Source organism: Vanellus vanellus (genome assembly GCF_965231255.1).
Source record: "Vanellus vanellus genome assembly, chromosome: 4".
NCBI classification, from domain to species: domain Eukaryota; kingdom Metazoa; phylum Chordata; class Aves; order Charadriiformes; family Charadriidae; genus Vanellus; species Vanellus vanellus.
The window spans coordinates 3,034,148-3,053,028 of record NC_138909.1 but is presented as its reverse complement, the minus strand read 5'-3'; the positions used below and the strand labels follow the sequence as shown (position 1 = coordinate 3,053,028).

Here is an 18,881-nt window from a genome sequence, read left to right as displayed (position 1 = left end):
CTGGCGAGGGCCGGCTTTGTTCGAGTTTCGGCGGCGAAAATAACCGACGGACAAAGCAACGCCCTGTGGGACACATCTGGCCTCGAAAATGTACTGAGCTCTCGTGTCTAGTAATAAGGGGGGTGACATAAAGTAATACTGGTTTACGGTGGGTTTGACTTCTTAGGCTTACGGGGCTGTTGTGTTAACTTTATTCTCATTTTCTTTCCCGGCTGGTGTTAGAACGGATACACCCCTCTGCATATTGCTGCCAAGAAAAATCAGATGCAGATAGCCACCACTCTATTGAACTACGGGGCCGAGACCAACATTTTGACCAAGCAGGGAGTCACCCCGCTTCATTTGGCCTCCCAAGAAGGTCACACTGACATGGTGACCTTGCTTTTGGAGAAAGGATCCAATATCCACGTGGCAACAAAGGTAACTCACGACCGGAGACAAAGTACTATGGGTGGGAGTATCCAGCGGGATGCAAAGTGCAGCGTAGGAATGATGTCGCGTTGTCAGGAATTCTCAGCTTCTCTTCCTTATCTACGTATTTGCGAGCCTGCGGAAGCGACAACAGGTGGGTGAGCGGTAAAAGTGAGAAGAGGATATCTAAGACCGGCGGATGGATTGATCAGTTAACTTCCACCATGTAATTAATAACCGGGCTGGGGAACGCACGGGCGGTTGCCGTGACCCGAGGAGAACGATGTAACACCGGGTAGAGAGGCGACAGGAGGAAAGGCAGACCGGGAGAAAACAGTTTCTGAGCATTTCAGGAAGGCAGGACTGCAGTATTTTTGTTGTGCTGCGACCTTGCCGTCTCTCGGGTGTTTTGCGTACGCTCCTCAAGTTTTACATTAGATGCAAAGGAAGGGCCGTGTAAAATTCTGGAGGTTGTGGGCGCATGGGTAGATTTGACAACGAGAGCTACAGTGTAAAAGAGTTCAGTTCTTGCCAGCAGAAGACGCTTTTCCTCATTTTTCCCAAGCGGAAGAAATGGGCAGTGTCTGGCAAATAACAAAACAACATTATCAGCGGAGTAGCGAGTGAGAAAAATCCTACGGAGACCCTTGCCAGTTTTCTTGATTTTTTTTTTTTTTTTTTTCTATGATCGTACACGATAGCTTTTTCATAGAAAACCAGTTCCTCCAAAAAAACCACATTGCTGTTAGGTCTTGGTAGGTCACCAGATTTATCCAGGCGTATATGTAAGCCTTATTTACTTAAGGTCAAAAGCCTGCAGCGTTTCTTCCAACAAGTCAAAATAGAAGGCTCGAGTAATGCCTTGTGCCACCTAACCAGTGAGAAACAAGGTGGTTTTCGTTCCTCTCACAAAAGACGTGCCCTGCCTTGTTCACGGGCAGGCACCGCGTGCCCGAGCGCAGTGAGCTTTTAGTTAAATCCATTTCCTTGGCGTCGTTGAATGGGATCTATTTCTGGAGTTCTTTTCCCCATTCTGACTCGTGCCTGCAGTTGTCAAGGTTGCCTTTCCCGTCTGAGGAGTGGGAAGCACCGGGCGACATTATTGTATAACATCCGAGCGTGAGCACTGATGCCCGAAAGTTTTACTCTGTGGGTACGGTGACGTAATTGCTTTGGAGCGGTTTGTCAGCCGGAACAGGAGAAACATCAACTCTATTTTGTTTAAAAAAAAAAAATCCCACCCGTACTTAGAAGCCACAGTTTAGGGTCTCGTCGCGTTTTAAAGATGAGAAAGTGGGAAAGTCCACATTTCTTTCCTCACGTAACGTAGGTTTTATTCTTACTTTGATCTTTATTTATTATTCTGTATATTCCACCTCCAGACTGGACTGACATCCTTACACCTTGCGGCTCAAGAGGATAAAGTGAACGTAGCTGAAATACTCACAAAACACGGAGCAAACCAAGATGCTCAGACAAAGGTAAATCACGGAGCGGCCGCTGTCTCCAGGGCACCAGAGGGTGCTGCCACTGTAGAAGGAACGTTCCACTGAGCTTGCCGTGTGACTTCTCTGTTCTCTTGTTGTAGCTTGGTTATACACCTTTAATTGTGGCGTGTCACTATGGAAACGTCAAAATGGTGAATTTTCTTCTCAAGCAGGGAGCAAATGTCAATGCTAAAACCAAGGTAAGGAATTTTTTTCCTTGCTTGCTTTTTGCTCTTTGTTATGAAGCTGGTAACCGAGCGCCGTGAATACATACCGCGGGTGCCTTTTCGCTAAGAACCAGGCAATGACTACCTGGTTAGGTGTCAGCGTACGGCGATTCGTGGCTGTAGCGGAATGCCTTCTCTCTGCTGCATCTCGTTGCGTAGTGGTCACAAAAGAAAAGTCCGATAACTCTTTGGCCGTATGAAAGAAGGAGGTAGAGAATAAATTAATAAATCCCTTTTTTTTTTTTTTTTTCCTCTTTTTACTTGCAAACTAACAAATGCGAGCTTGTTTCTGATCTCGTTTACACACGGTTTACACCAGTGTAATACCGGGGTGCTGCCAAACTAGTAAGGAACGATTCAGGCGCTTTGAGGGTGATGCCAGGTTCTCTCCAATCTGCTGGGAGAAGAGTGGGACGCGTTCCTGCTGATGGCAGCGTGGGCGGTATGACTCTGGGAGAGGAAGCGGCTGTGGTGGGGGAACGCAGTTTACTGAAAACAGGTTTGGGTTGGGGTTGTTTTTTTTATGTTTGAGGGGAATCTGGGTAGACTGCTACCGACCGGTTGCACTGAAAGGGACCTGAGTGTCTACAGCCAAAGTCTGAACAAAATCCACTGACTTCAGCAGTGTAAACTGGTGGGCACAAGAGCTGAATGTGATGTGGTTTGTAGCAAGGATTGTCTCTCTCCTGAGCATACACAAGAGAGGTTCTGGTGACGGCAAGAGCGTGTTGCGCCCCCGGTGTCATCGCATCGCCCTTACCAGGAAGAGGCGGCTAACTGGGGGGGCAGCAGGGCTTCGGCTTAGCTAAAACTGGCTTCAGGCGACAGCTGCCTTCAGATTGGGTGTCTTGGGACCGACGTGAAGAAGCCCGTTGACATTTCTAGGGACGTACTTAGCATTTGTGAGATCCAGTCAAACTCACAGGCTTGTGGTCTGCTGCTCCCTCTGTCCCCAGCCGGGGCCCACGGGACGGATTCATTTCCCAAAGGAGCACTGTTTCATCACAGTGGCCACAGCTCAGCGCGGTAAGAAACAGCGAAGTAAATAAATGAAAGACGCTGGCCCGTCCCTCGTGAGGTCACCCGAAATCCGCGGGTAAAACCCAAGGATTCCAAAAGAACGGGCGACGCTACTAGAAAAACAGCTGATAAGAATGAATAAAGCAGACGCTAGCGGGATCCAACCGGGAGCTGCCAAGGCATTCAGCTGAGGCACGTGGGGGCTAGCTAAAGGGACAGACATACTTGCGTCTTTAGGGTTAGGTCTCATTCTATGTCTGAGGGGCTACTGGGCCAGATTCTGATGCCGTTTCCCCAGGTATTTCACTTATTTAGGATAATTTCATTAAAATCGGCGAGGTTATACGAGAGTGTGGGGCAGTGCTTCTCCAAAATCTCACACCTAGGGACCAATAAAAATCCTGGCAATCTGTTAAAAACAAACAAACAAAAAAAAAACCCCAACAACAACAAAAACTGATACCGTGGCCTCAATTTAAAGAGTAAATCCATCCTGGCTGGGTTCGGGATGGGCACGTTAAAGAGTAAGTAACCTCTGTTGCAGCTTGGTCTTTAACTAGAGAGAGCCTGCACGATGCTTTGTGCCATCTCCAGTGCAAAATGGACACAGCTGAATTCTGGTTTTGAAGGACCACGCTAACATCTAAGTAAAGATAGAGAATTTACTTTTGCGCTGCAGCCCATGGTAAAATCCTCCTTCGATTTCTTAGCGGTCCGGGCACACAAACTGTAAAGATGAGAACTGTAACAGCTCTGAGCTATCGCTGTTTAATTAGTAGTACAAAGCAGTACTTGGGCGTATTCGTTTGCGAAAGAGACGGCGCTCAGAGTGTGTCTGTCAGAGCCTGCCCCCAGGCTTTGCATAAGTGTACGGTGAGATCAACTTGGTGTTTTCTTCCAGCTCATTCTCTGCTTGCTTTCAAAGCCGATTGCAAATAATGTTGCAGATTAATTGCCTGCCTGGCCTTACGCAACACCGTCTCAGATCAGCTGTCTGAAGTACGCTTTGCTTATGTTTCCGTATTGTGTAACATCAGAATGAATCACCGGAGCAGATAAATATATGGACTTAGGCGCGTTTATTAATACAGATGTTGTGTACGTGGTTTTAAGCGTAACTACAGCTTGGTCAAGCCCTTTGAAGGCAAGGTAAAGCTAAAATTGATGGACATTTGTCACAGGTCTATTAAAAGCCAATAGTCTCAAATCACTGCTGTTGAAAATCATGCGTTTTTTAAATTGGCTCAAATATTTTAAAGGCGAGTCTTGGGGCTTCTGCAGAAAACTAAGGTGTGAGAGGAAGAAAAATGTTCTCTGCCTCAGCTCTGATTCTGTCCTTAGCCTGCCCCTTGAACTTCCTTTTCGTTAATCTGGGGAAGAAGTAGTATTATTATCACTGAAGATTTATTATCTTGGGGTCGATTGATGGCATAATTTCCTTTTGAAATGTCCTCAGAAGGAAGCAAAGCGAAGTGTCTAATCTTACTGACTGGTGGTTGTTGTTCTTTGTTTGTTTGTTGTTTTATCCTAACCACCGTGGACAACAGAATGGCTACACCCCTCTTCACCAAGCCGCCCAACAAGGCCACACTCACATCATTAACGTTCTCCTCCAACACGGGGCCAAGCCCAACGCCATCACCACTGTAAGTCTGAAGTGCCGGGGGCAACTTGTTTCCCTGGACAGTTCTGTCCACTCCGTCCTTAGAACTTTGTTTTGGTGAGACTATTCCTCATACAGCTGGTTGTCAGATGTGTAAATGCAACTTCTTCTTTTCCATGTCCTCTTGAGGTGGTTCAGATGCGGTCTAACTCACTGAACTACATGTGAGGTGGGGAAACGGGTTTCTGAGCTGCGGGGTCAGGCCGGCCAGGGCTAGCTGTGCTGCACTTGTTCACTTGCCCCCTGCCTCAACGCTTCCGTCTCTAAATTGATATCTCAATAAGGATTTTTCCATAAAAATTAAGGGGAAGTCACAACCTGGGCTGTTTTTTGAAGATTTAGACCCAAATTTCTGTCCCTCTGCCCGCTGGATCTGTTCCGGGTTCTTACTGAGTTCACTGATGTCAATGTCTCCTCAAAGACCACCAGTAACCTCTGGCACAGGTCCTTCTCCACAGTCAGCCCGGAATGCCACTCTCCTATTTCACGTTGATGTTGTTTATTGGTCACCTCCAATTGGGTAATCGTTAAACTGCAGCCAGACTGCCCAAAACTGCTGTCGTTCCCCAGAGTGGAGCAGGTTTCCGTGTACATGTATGGTGCACGCTTAAATCAGCGCTGGCACCCTGTTTGGGCCTGGAACAATCTCATTGAATAATCTGCTGTGAAGTTATCCAAAATACCAGTTTAGGAACCGGATCGTCAAGCAAGAGAGCGATTGTAGTCAGCTTTTGGGGCTGTAGTTACTATTGGGGGCGTATCCAACCCAAAGGTGTCTTTACCTGCTTGCCGGCCTCGTGTCGGGGCTGTCGTGCCCAGGTCTAACCCAAATCCAGGTAGGATCTCAAGGATGTGGCGTTACTGCACAGTTTGCGTGCCTGCTCAGGTATTAGGTCTGGTTTTGTCCACACACAGCAACCTCTAGCTTGAGATAAGGGAGAATTCCAACCCGAGACACCTGGCAGGGGGATATGGGAGGGGGGTGGGAGCCGTTACGGTGCATGTGACAGCAGCGGCCTAATTGTTTGTGCTGTGAAGGTGCTAATCTATACATTTTGCGCTGCTCATCCACACTGCGTTGCTTCGGGGTTGCTCAGCTAGACTAATAGAGAAGAACTTAAATTATAGACAGGTAAAGCCGATACCGAAGTAGAGAGAAGCCCTCAGGCTGACGTCCTTTACAAAGTATCATAGAATGGTTTGGGTTGGAAGGGACCTTAAAGATCACCCAGGTCCAACCCGCCACCCTGGGCGGGGACGCCTTCCACCAGCCCAGGTTGCTCCAAGCCCCGTCCAACCTGGCCTTGGACACCTCCGGGGATGGGGCCTGGAATCACGGGGAATCACGGAACACGTCCTTTCCTCCCCTCCCCAAGTTGAGGGACACAGGGACCGTGGACTGCCAATGTTCCAGGTGAAGACACGGAGATCTCGTGTCTTCACCCTGGAACATTGGCAGTCCACGGTCCCTGTGTCCCCCTCAACCTATTTGGGAGGGGAGGAACGGACAGTGTTCCGTGATTCCCATGATTCAGTCCCCATCCCCGTAGGTTGTTATTTTTGTTTACTTTTATTGGACGCACATTTTTGTTGTAAGGAGGTATAGAAGTGTGTGCGGACAATACAGCCGTAATCTTGTATTCCCCCAGGAGGGAATTGTACCCGGTAAAGATTTCACAGTTTCAACCACAAGTGAAACTCTAACGTTTTAAAATACTTTGTAAGAAGAGGATTTCTGCCGTAGAGCCTTTTAGGCAAAATAAAACGTGAACTTCTGCAGACGAGACACATTCTGTAGAGCGAAATTTGAGCAACTGAAGGGTTAAACCGTCCAGCACTTTTTTTTTTTTTTTTTTATTTAGCATAGCAGGCAGATGTAAGTGTGTTGTGTTGCCATGGTAATCGGGGCTATAGTCTTAAAGAAGTTACAAAGACGGAGTCAGATGTAAGGGTAAAAAAAAAAAAAAAACAGAGAGAGAAAAAGAAAACCCAGTGATTTTTCCTAGGCTGCGCCTTGTTTTGGATGGAAATGCTGGCTCATGCCGTGCCGAGGGTGAGCTCATTGGTTCACATCACAACCCTCCCTCTCAGCGCGCTCTCTCGCTCTCCCCCCCCCACCCCTACTTCTCTCTTTTTCTCTTCAGAATGGTAACACTGCCTTAGCCATCGCGAGGCGTCTGGGATATATCTCGGTGGTCGACACGCTGAAGGTTGTAACGGAGGAGATTACCACCACCACAACTGTGAGTCGCAGATGCATTAAAATGTCTCTCTTCTTTATTCAGAATGTTGTCTTTCTCTTCTTCCCTCAGGCTCTCCACGTATCTCTTTGCTTTTCTTATTTTTTTGGGTTTAGCCCCCCCTCCCGCCCCCCACCCCCCCCCGCCTTTGTGTTGGATGTTTGCAAAAAGGTGCCACAGTGCTTTCAGTGCGTCTTTGAAGCGTGTGGAAGCGTACGCAGCACCGCGGGCTTCACTGAGCGGGGGGACAAAATCGATGGGCGCACAAACAACTGTTCACGAGCAGAGTAAAAACTTGGTTGTAGACACAGGTCAGAGCTGCAAACCCAAACTTTCCACGAGTTTGTGCACTGCTGTTTCGATCCTGTCCTGTTTCTCTCTTCACCTCTCCTTTTCGGTCCGTCCTTTCCTTTCCACGCTTGGGACACCTCCCGAGGCTCCATCCTCGCAAGCGCGCCCCAGCAAAGCTTCGTAGCGTTTGGACTGTGCCGGCCGTGGGCCGGTGCCGAGCGTGATGATGCTCTCGCTAGATGGCTCTGAATCGCATCCCTCCTCTTCTTACTCAAGTCACTTCCAGTTCAAAGAGATCCTGTTTTTTCCAAACTGCGAGTGACTCTTCCCTCGCGTGCTCGCTCCTCTCAGTCCTCCTCGCTCTTGGCGGGCTGGAGGTTGACTTCAGGGTTTGTGAGAAGGACGTGCTGCACATCAGCGAGGCGGCACTGTTGCTTTAAGCCGAGGAAAACGGATCTATTCCGACGCTCTGGGGGGAAGGTGTTCTCTTCCTGGACTTTTACCTCCCATCTACAAACGTTTTAGCCGGCAGGAAGGGAGAACATGAGAAATAGCGCATCATTTAAGAAATTAATTTTCATTTCAATTTCCATTACAGCTTTTTATGTTGAAACACTGCTCTAAGATCATTTTTTTTTTTTTTTAACGTAAGAAAGATTAGCAGTCTACAAAACCTATCAGATGTAAGTGTCATTTGGGAGCTCAGAGCCCTAAAAATCCACAGATTACTTAAAAGATGCCACTGCTCAATCAGGGAGAGGGTTAGAGGAAGGGAAGGAATCCAGAGTCTCTTGTAAAGAAATCGGAAAACAATTTTGATTTTGTCGCGTGCCGACAGCAAGTCCCACTGATGTTAACTGAGGAAGGCGGGATAAAAGTAACGTGGCGTAAGGTTACAAATAGAGCGAGCCATAATTTATTAATGACCTGCAAAGATCAGACTGAGTCAGGTCTGGACAAGGAATTCCAGCACAATTCCAGAAGTCTCTCAAGAAAGACCGTATGGTTTTGTTGTCATTTATTTCCTGTTCTTGTTTAATCTTATAGCACCTTACACGTGTTTGCGCATAAACATATACGCGCCAGAGATTTAGAAAAACAGAACGTAGGTAATATTTTTCAGAAAAGGGTATTTTTTTTAGCCTCAGAGGACACCTTTGCTGTTCGCTGGGCTGTGTCCTGGCACGCTTCTTCCGTCTACGCGTGATACAAGTTGGAACTTCCTTTCTGTCTTCCGTTGTGCTGCGCTGCGGAGCCCTGTACCTTCCCATGGGCAGGTAGTAGATGCTTTGTCGTAATAGGGATTACGCTACAAAAAGACACCTGCGAGTTATTTATTTTGGAAAAACCTTTCGTTAAGCTTTGGGACTAATGGATTTGTCTGCCCGATACCAGGTGCGTGGGGTTTAGGACTGGGTCAAATGCTGAACCTTGCTTGCCTAGTTGACCTCTAATGGTTACATACAAGAGAAATCTGAAATCTTGAACCGTCTCTGTGTACGAAGCACTGCTTTCAAAAGTCAGGTGGGAACCCTCCGTAAACTCAGCGGGTTTTTCAGCTGGGAGTTTGTCTGAATCTTTACCTTAGGGGTGTACAGAATAGATGGTGGCGGTGTTCATGGTGGGGAGTGTTGATTAACCGTCGTTCAGAGCAAGTCCTAAAAAGGAGGGGTAAATAACAGGCACTCCCTGCAATAAAATTCTCCAGATGGTGAGGTTGGCGTTGCCAAACCAGAACCCAGCGTTTAGCACTGAACAAAAAAAAAAAAAAAAGGTGCTGTCACCGTAGCTCCTTCATTCTCTGAGGTGGTGGCGGAGTGAGGCACGGAGGACGTTGGGCAGGCTGGTGCCTTATTGCTGTTCATGGCGTCGGTGTTGGAGATGAGGAAAAGACCTCCAGTGCCAAAGCCTTTGGTCTAACTTTGAACGGGTGCTCCTCTCCCTTGCGTTACTCTTGCTATCAGTGGAGCCACGTGACCGTAAAGCACCAGAGAGAATAAAGTGCGCTCATTTTTCACTTGCGGGTTAGAGGTGAGTAGGAAAGAAATCAGAATAAGCCAGGCTTTCGGAGCTTTGCCCCGCAATTAAGCTTTGGGGTGATTATACGAACGGGCGTAGCCTTCCTGCGGACAAGTGAACATATGAGGAGCTTTGAGGTTGTTGACTGCTCTTGCGTAAGTAATCGCTGAAGGTACACCGGGTTTATATACCTGAAACATAGATCTGAATCGCTGCGTGCCGCCAGATGAAAATCTGGCCCTGCAATGAAGTCGTAAGTGCAGGAGCCTCGTGTGAAGCGCACAGCTGAATTCTCAGTTTGAGAAATACCCACCGAGCAATTTTCAGAGTGGGCCATTCGTGTGGCTAGACGGGGATGGATTTGAAATTTTGACAGTATTTGACGTTTCTTATGTGCCTATCAACTAAAAAAAAAAAAAAAAAACAAACCCAACCTAGTAATATATTAAAAGTTCATTTAAAAACTAGTTCACAGCTTCTGTTGGGAATTGATGTAGATTTAATGTTTCTTGCAGAGTTCAGGGGTTCTGGCGATAGCGTTACGTAGTTTTTCCTCTTCTGAAACACGCACGCACACACACTCTCAATTCTGCTTTCCAAACTTTGTTTCCATTGCTAAATTATGTAATAACTTTCCCTGACTGAGGGGAAAATCGGGAAATAAATAAAGTATCGTTACTGTTCTGTAAATAAATAGTAGTGCCTGAGAGCCTCAGTCAGAGACGAGATTGTTATTATGTAGGGGCCTGTAAAAACCTAATCTATGAAGAAATTGATACCGCGATAAATAAACCTTACTTACTGGGGTCTGCAGATCTAAGTTGGTAGAAGGAGAATATACAAGGTGCCCCTATCCCCGTAGCTTCTGGGCTGGAGGGCCGCAGCATCCTTTCTTTTCTGTACTCTTTTTTTTTTTTTTTTTTTTTTTTTTTTTAAAGAATTCATGACATATTTGCTAACTTACTGCTGTATTATTGAAGAGCTGAGGTCAACGTCACCTGGACAAGTGTCCTCCCCATCTGCCATCGCTGGTGCCTGATGTTTGGGGGCGGGGGGGGGGGGGAAGGAAGGGCAGACATTGGCGGAGGCAGTCGGGGAATAGAAACTAAGGCGGGGGGGGGGGGGAAGGAAGGGCAGACATTGGCGGAGGCAGTCGGGGAATAGAAACTAATTTTCAGTACAGGACGTGTTACGCAAGAGGCTGCAGAAATAATTAATTGGCTTGAACCACGGGCGAGAGTGAATTTAGGAGGCCTGAATGGGATTGCCGTTTGAAGCACGGGACGTTGTTCTTTCCCTCGGAAGGGTGAATTGAAAGCTGCTGCCACAGTATATATTTCAAATATATATTTCAAGTATATATTTCAAATATATATTTCAATATATATTTCAAAAACGTAAAGCAGACTTTTTAAACAAATTTCCAAAGTGATTATACTGTTGGTATCTTTGTTATATATAAAAGCGCGGTATCTTCTAGCAATCAAGAATGCCGTCCTCCTCGGTTTGTTAGAAATAGAGAAGTATCAAACAGAATCGGGAAACACCTCGGAAGTTTTGTGCAGCAAAAACCGCTTTTGCCTTCACTGCTTGACAGCAACGGGCGTTCTCCCAAAGCATATTGCCTACGGGGCTCGGGATTCGGCTGACGTCGATTATCCCTCTTCCACTACTCCTGCACGTGACGTTAATTTATGGCTGGTAGATCCCATCCGCCCCGCGGGGGGGAGGCTCTGCCTCTGCGGGAGTTCCCCGAGACGCGTGGCCTCCCGCCGGTCCTCCCCACGCCAGAGGGACGCCTCTGCTCCTACCGACCTTCCAGCGCCACGGGTCGACTCCCCAGTTCAGCTGACCGGCTGAGGGATCTGGGTGGAGCCAGGGCAAGATTTCTGGGTTTCTGTTGTCACTGATGCTGTTCGGGTCGCGGCTCTTTTTTTGAAGTCCTTGGCATTTGGTCGCCTGTACCGTAACGCGCTGAGGAGTTCCCTGCAGGCAACTTTTTGGCACCTACGGTTGCTTTCGTGACGTTCTTCATCTCCTTCTGCAGCGTGCATCTTGATGCTAAAAGGATGTCCCCGTTCTTGATTCAGCACCCCTCAACATCTTCTGTTTCCCAAATCTTCCAGTGTTCTCCTACCCTGAGCTCTCACGCTGAAGCAGTGTCCTCCCAGCAGTCCTCGGGCCACGCTCGCCTTGGGTCACAATAGCACAGTCTTTTACGCTTTTACACACACAAAATACATCAGAATCTTCAAATACTTTTCTTTTTTCCCCCAGATGTATACATGATTTGAGGGGAATGCATGTGATTTATGAACAAGATATCGTTAATATGCAGTGTAGTCACTTTGGGGGGGGGGAGGAGAGAGAGGAAGGGGGAGAAATATTTCGAGCGATCTGTGTAAATCCTTCCCATCTTTTTTTAGTTGAAAAATTTCGCATCATTCATAACTTCATTTCCAAATGCTTTACGATTTAATAATTTCCATATGCCACATACCACTTTCTGAAGCTCTTCTGTAGACATTACCTAATTCATTTTAAAATCATCTTGGAAACATTGAGCTGAATTGTTCTACATGCACCATTTATAAATAAATTTGCCTTTTCTTTTCTTTTCTTTTCTTTTCTTTTCTTTTCTTTTCTTTTCTTTTCTTTTCTTTTCTTTTCTTTTCTTTTCTTTTCTTTTCTTTTCTTTTTTCTTTCTTTCCCTTTCCCTTTCCCTTTCCCTTTCCCTTTCCCTTTCCCTTTCCCTTTCCCTTTCCCTTTCCCTTTCCCTTTCCCTTTCCCTTTCCCTTTCCCTTTCCCTTTCCCTTTCCCTTTCCCTTTCCCTTTCCCTTTCCCTTTCCCTTTCCCTTTCCCTTTCCCTTTCCCTTTCCCTTTCCCTTTCTCTTTCCCTTTCCCTTTCCCTTTCCCTTTCCCTTTCCCTTTCCCTTTCCCTTTCCCTTTCCCTTTCCTTTCTTTTCACCAGCTCATTAGCTTTATTTTGGGGGGACTTTTCTACCAGAATAAATGTTACCTTATACAGCACTGAGAATAGGAGCTTCTGGAGTAAGGATGTAAAATAAAGCATTATAAAATGTCTCAGCTGCTGTCGCTGTTGAAAATACCCTGCTGTCAACTTTGCTGCTTCTTTTGGTGGTTAATTTAAGGATTGATGATTCTGTCTTTGCAGACTGTAACAGAGAAGCACAAGCTAAATGTACCTGAGACAATGACTGAGGTCCTGGATGTTTCGGATGAAGAAGGTGAGCAGCTTTTTCTAAGTTCCTCTTCCATATCTCGTAGAGAACGGGTAATACAGGTTCAAGAGAGCTGCTTAGGTACTTTGACATCTTCGTTTTTGCAGTGCTTGAAAAGAAGTTCAACGTAATGGCTTTTTTTAAATGATGTAGTCATTATGGCATTCGAATACAGATGCCAAAAGTTCAACCCAACCAAAATCCCGGAGCCCTACATCTTTCTCAGAAAAAGCGTATTTGAACCAAATCAACAAACGCGAACATTTCCCGACTTCAGATTTTAAAGTTTAAATGTAGAGCTGTCCCAAAGCTGGGCGTGACCCTCCCAGAAAGAGCAATTCGAGCAGTCGATTTTTTGGATCAACGCCACCTATTTCTAGGAGTTCTGCCTAATTGGAAACATTTGTGTGAGAAGAGGCGCAAGGTGGAAGGTTGAGGGGACCGTTCCCGCCAGGGAGCTTTTGGCGCAGAGGCATCGCAGATGCGTACGGTGTGACATAAAGTAACAGCACGCTAATAAGTTTGGCACTTTGGTTTCAGAGTCTTTTGTATGTACAGGCAGGAGGAGTAACGACGTACCGCTTAGCGAAGTCCCGAGGAAATTTCTGTGAGCTTCTGGAGGGATCGATGCAGCACCGCGGGTTTTATACAGCACAGAGTTAAGGGAATAGCTTAAAAACGGCCCTTTCTAAAAGTTCGCGGAGGACTTGTTACGAATTTTTAGTCACGACGGCATCTGATAAATATACACGCGTTTGCAAGAATTTTCCAAGTTCTTTGTTACTCTTGGCAGGGTTAATTAATATTACAGTACCTTACAGATGCCATTTTATGGTTGTTATTATTTCCTGCGAATAATTTGTAGAGCGCCTAATTTCCAAAAGCCGTAGGGGTTTAGGGACACAGGTCGCAGGGTCGGGGGTTTTTTGTCTTTTACAAAGAACGCAGATGCACTTGTGGTTCTGAATGGTACTGGGAGTTAATGGCATTTATGTTCCTAAACAGCTTGTACTGCTGTTTGAAATGGGATTTATGCCGATAAATGAGTTACGCTACTGAGAAAATATGACGTTTAGGCTCCAGGCGCTACTTTTTCTTTTTCTCTTTTTTTTTTTTTTTTTTTTTTTTAATGCTTGCGAAGCTGCAAGCGAAAGCAAACAAGAATGACTCAGAAGGAATTATTTTCTGCTGCATCATGATCAGTGAAATTATTTCTCTCGGGCGTGCTTTTGCTGCCTTTTCTCTGTTTGAAAAACATTCGACTACTTGTGTAATGATGGTGAGAAACGGCCTTGCAGTTGCTTATAGCCTTATGTTCGCGGTGTTGAATTCTCTCCCAATGTTCTGCACTACCGTTTAACCATCTTTAAATCCACCCAGCCCGGTATGTCTTCCTGCTTCTACGGCATTGATGCGGGGTATTCCTTTTTCTCAACCCGATTTGTATGTCGTACAGCCTTTAAGCACTCCGACGACGAACGCGTCAGCGATGGTGAAGCATATAGTGGCACAGGGGCTGTTAGCAGGAGTTCGTGGAGTAAGACTTGCAAGCTTTCTCTTTCTGCTTAACTTGGATCGTTTGGGGTTGGTTTTTTTGTGTGTTGAAGCAACGTGAATCTGCTTAATGCGGGTGCCTAACACTGCTCCTTGTCATTACTTTTGGAGTGTGCCTGGGCGTGTGTTTCCTGAAAGGTGGGAGGAAGGAGGGAAGCCGGAAAACCCGAGGTTTATTACCTGTATCTTGACTACGTTGGCAGAACTTGCCATCCAGCATGACTAACGCTCTCCAGTGCTTCCAATTAACATTCTCTGCTTTCCGGCTGACACCTCCCGTTTGCCGATGGCCAACAGGTAGGACATAGTCACTCGGGCACGTTGCCGCTGCGGGCTGGTACTCATGGTGCCTCTGCTGCGGGTTGCCGAGCAGGTTGCCCCCTTGTCCTTGGAAAAGCTGTTTCTCCAGGCAAAACAAGTCAGGACGTTGGGAAAATTCCTGACGGGGACGGGGCTGAACTTAAAATAGCTGAGGGCAGGAGGACCGCAATACTTTTTTTAATAAAGAGGGTGAACCTTTTAGTGATGGCGGAGTCTTTAGAAGCGGGCAGCAATAAGCTTTGTGTCATGCCGTGCTCTTAGCTGCTTTCAAGTGACGTCATCTCTTCTGAAATAAATAAGCGTGACAGGGTGAACCCCGCCAGCTGTGATTATAGGCCTCTAAAGGTGAACACAAGAAGAGCCCTTGAGCAAATAAGTATTTCAGGTCCCATCGTGGAGCTCGTACATCACTGGTGATAAGTATTTTGCATTTTGCATTTTTATATATAATCGTATGCTGTTACATTAATAACACAGTATTCATGTTCCTAAAACAAATTCAAGTGCAACATCCAGTCTTAGCAGTATAAAATAAAGGACCACATAGTCTATCAAATAGCTCGGCTTGGAATATAAGGCCCGGCTCTGTGTAGCCTATCTTAAAATATTTAGAATGAACTGAGAGTCCCACTAATTCTTCTGTGATTTTCATACAGTATTTTTGTGTTTAGCGGTTGTATTATTATTCAGAATTCTTTACCTTTTATCGTAGCTGAAAAAAAAACCCAACCTTTCCTTTGAACAGAACCGGATTATATTTTTTCCTTTAAAATTGCGTTTGGTTTTATTTTTTTTTTAAATTAGATTACTGGGGTTTAGATGGTAAGTATCAGAGTTAAGTACAGAAGCAGGCGTGCATTGTCGGGGAAAAGAGAAACACCCATTCCAATAACAGACTGGGTGAAATTGGGTTCATAAGCTTTTGTGCGAGGATCAAGGAAGAAGCGGAAAAAATAGCAAAAACATGATTCTAGAAAAATCCTCCTTCGTGTGCCGTAAGCCTGTTACGTTGGTCCTACCTGTCTCCGATATGCCATAGCGTTAATAAGTCTTTCCTGCTTTGTGACCACCAGGGCCAAAGATGGATCAGCACAGTTTTATTAAGCAGTTTATTCGTACAGCGCGGAAATATGCACGGTCACACGTGTGTGTGTTACTGCTGCTTTTTCTCTATTTATGCTGTAGTCTGCCATGAAGACTACGTAATCCATAGTTACTTGTTCGTAGTATCCATTGTTACTTGTTCGGCACCGGCCACAGTGCAGATGTTCAGAAGGTGACGGCCCGATCTTGCCAAAAAAGATGGAGAAGTGCTTCTCCGTGAGGGTGCGGATGCCCACGGGCCGCGCTGAGAGGTGGCGGGGTTTCTGAGACGCCGACCGACGCCGGCAGAGATGCTTTGTGTGGATGGAGCCGTGCGTTTTTATCGTTGGGTCTGGCTTAGCTCTTTGTATTGCCACAAAGGTTGGTTCCTTTAAAGCTGTTGCCACAAAAGCGGCGATTGGCACCCGAGGGATCCTTACAGCCGCAAAGGGCGGTTACGCACAGCCTCTTGTGAAACGTATTTTAGTGACATCTACAGAATTGGCGACGTTAAGCACAAGCGGATGTTTCTGTTAGGGCTGAGTCAGCGTAGGCACACAGGAAAATCTAGAAAAGGCAGGAACCTCTTTTTTTATTTGATTCTCCCCTATGTTAATAATACTGTATTGAGGAGCGTGTTGCTGCTCCTCTGCGCTCATTCCACGCGTTATTTTTCTGGCGAATGAGCTGTACAAACTGCCGACGGTTTATCCCTGTGACTCCCATCTGAGATAGTACCATAAGTGTGGTGCCATATATAGAGGAGACATGAGCAACCAGTAAAACAGGTCGTTGAAGAGCTCTTATTTGCGTCTCTTTGGGCCTCCTCATCTCCTGCGCTCTTTTCAGTCCACTTAATTTTCAAAAGTTCTGGTTTCACTGTCTCCTTAGACTAAGTTCTGGCTGCTGCAAGAAGCTCTCCTAGCTCTAACCACGCTTCCCCACATCCTCCAGTACATCAGCCCAAGCGTTTCACCGTGCGGTGAACCAACCCAAGGAACAGATCCGTCTGAAGATCCATCTTTGGATTCCCCATCCTTTCTTTGTTTCTGACAAGTTATTTTTCAGCCAGTCTACGTTCGCAGGCGGAAAGAAGGGACTAGAAAGGCCGCAGTAGAAGGTGAGACACCATTGTCAGAAGCAGCGTGCCCCCGAGATGGCTGCCATAAAGGTCGGTTCACACGCAGAGAAGGGACGGACAAATGTTGAACGGACAGTCATGGGCAAACAGTCAATGGAGTCTCAAAGATCAGTTGGAATCACGATATCCAAAGAACAAAAATGAAGTCATCTTAAAAAGAAGGCGATTAGGACATTGGATTTGCTGAAGCGTTTCTAAGAAATGGAAACAGCGTCATCACGTGTCCTTAAATAATTTATAAAATAAAATATGCATCGTTGCCAACAGATAATAATGACCCAGTGACAGATTGTTGCATTTTTCCTCTTGCAGAATTGCTCATTTTTACCCTTTTTGGTTTTAAAGCTCACTCAAAATTGTGATACTGCATCATTCAGACATATTCACAGTAATAATATCCGTGTAAAAGTGGGGTTTGCGATCCCTTCATAAATGCGCATCAGTGACGAGGCGGCATACCCGTGAACTACTGTGTTGCTTCAGGACATCAAATATGTAATCTTAGACTCCAGAAAACAGCTAACCCATACCTCATTACGTCATATTTCTGATTAAAAAAGAAAAAAAAAAAAATCCTTTTTATAGTTGAAAAAAGTTGTTTTCAGTGTAGGCAATTTTTTCCAGCGTAGAGAAACCATCAAGAAAGAGAACTTTCAAACTGCTCTGGTTCAGACGTAGGCTCACAAAGGACTGAGAAGTTCCTACTTTACAGTCAGACACTCCCGTAGGGTTCAGGAATTTATTTCTGGCCCCGTTAACGATTCCGAGATGAGTCTGTGGAAGTCACCCCGATTATCTCGTCTGCCGGTTGTGGGATGGGACAGTGATGAGCTGCTTGGCCTGGCGCGTGGGCAGCTGGGAAGAAGATGCCACGTGGATCTGTTGCCTTACCTCTGTAACTGCTTGCCTGGAACGATCGTCGCCACCTCGTTATTGTTATGAATGTTGTTATTATGGAATCGTAATTTTGGGGGGTAACTGCAGCTTACACTTCGATAAGCATTCTGAATTCCTCACTAGTATCTGCACCAGCAGCGAACAGTGCGAAAACACGACCGTGGATTTCCCGAGTGCCTCCGCGTCTGGCCTCAGCGTACGCTAATCCTACGGCACACGCCTGAGCGGTGAGCGGCTAAGTCTGCGCAGAATTCGTTGCTGTTGTACAGGTACATAATTCCACTGAAGCAGCGGCTTAATTAGTTGGAAGACTTAAGGAATAACTCGCCTTAATTGAACCTGGAAGTTAAAGTTGCAGCCAGTAACTGTTCTTGGTTAGACTTCAGTTGATGTCGCCGCACGTTAAAACGCTGTAAATTCAGAACAACCCCGCTGAATTAATTCGTGCTTTAAATTACGCGCCTTGTGACCAGTAGTATAAAACGGAGCCAGAGATTGTTGATTTACACGGGTAAATCAAAAGCTTTGTACTGAAAATTTACCTGAGCCTTTCTTTAACGAAAACAAATCTGTGCTCAGAAAGAAATAGCTGGTGAATAAGAGTTGATCCTTAAAACTTTCCTTATGCTTTCTTGCACAAAAAAAATGCCAGTCTGCCTCCCGTTTGCTACAAATTTGTATGTACAGATGCTCTGCAAAGTTTGTTATGCGAAGAGATTCTTGCTGGTATGTTTTAACGGGGTCATCCAAGATGAAGGGAGATTTTTTTTTTTTTTCCCCCCAAAGCAAAATGAGAAATTTTTTTTCTTCGACGTGCCAGATGTGCAAATGCAACAAGAAATCTGAAAATTGGTTGCCTTTTTTTTTTATTCATGTGTTGTCGACACAAAAGGTTCTCAATATAATGGTTAGCAGCTTAATTTTTCTCTTATAGCTTTATTGACATTGTTGCTAGGAAGGGGGAGGGGGGGGGGAGTTATAATAAAGTCTTACTTGGATTTTTTTCCCTGAAATCTTTCCCAGAGAATATAACTTTGGGTTTTTTTAAATATCTGCTATTGTCATTGGAACGAAATTGATCTTATTTTTGTTGGGGTAGAATGGCTAAAGATTGCTCAGCTGTCAACCTTTTAGTAATGAAAAATAGGCAGTGGCGGTTACGTCGCAAAAAAACTTGGCAACAGTTTTAAAGAAAGTGCTGGTTTTCATTTGCATCAGTGTTGTTGACAAAAAGTAGAATTGAGCAGATTAGCAATAATGAAGGCTGTCAGTGACACGCGTAGGC

At 45.7% G+C, this 18,881-nt stretch overlaps 1 protein-coding gene across 1 annotated transcript in view; it reads left to right on the top strand.

The window, feature by feature from the left end:
• ANK2 (ankyrin 2) overlaps nt 1-18,881 on the top strand; it is a gene marked incomplete at its 5' end in the record, with an annotated part of 168,552 nt that overhangs the window by 75,263 nt on the left and 74,408 nt on the right. Inside the window, 7 exons of the mRNA XM_082482440.1 lie at nt 223-420; nt 1,794-1,892; nt 2,000-2,098; nt 4,693-4,791; nt 6,953-7,051; nt 12,534-12,606; nt 14,057-14,137. Coding sequence (XP_082338566.1) covers nt 223-420; nt 1,794-1,892; nt 2,000-2,098; nt 4,693-4,791; nt 6,953-7,051; nt 12,534-12,606; nt 14,057-14,137 — 748 coding nt within the window. The remainder of the gene's footprint in view (nt 1-222; nt 421-1,793; nt 1,893-1,999; nt 2,099-4,692; nt 4,792-6,952; nt 7,052-12,533; nt 12,607-14,056; nt 14,138-18,881) is intronic.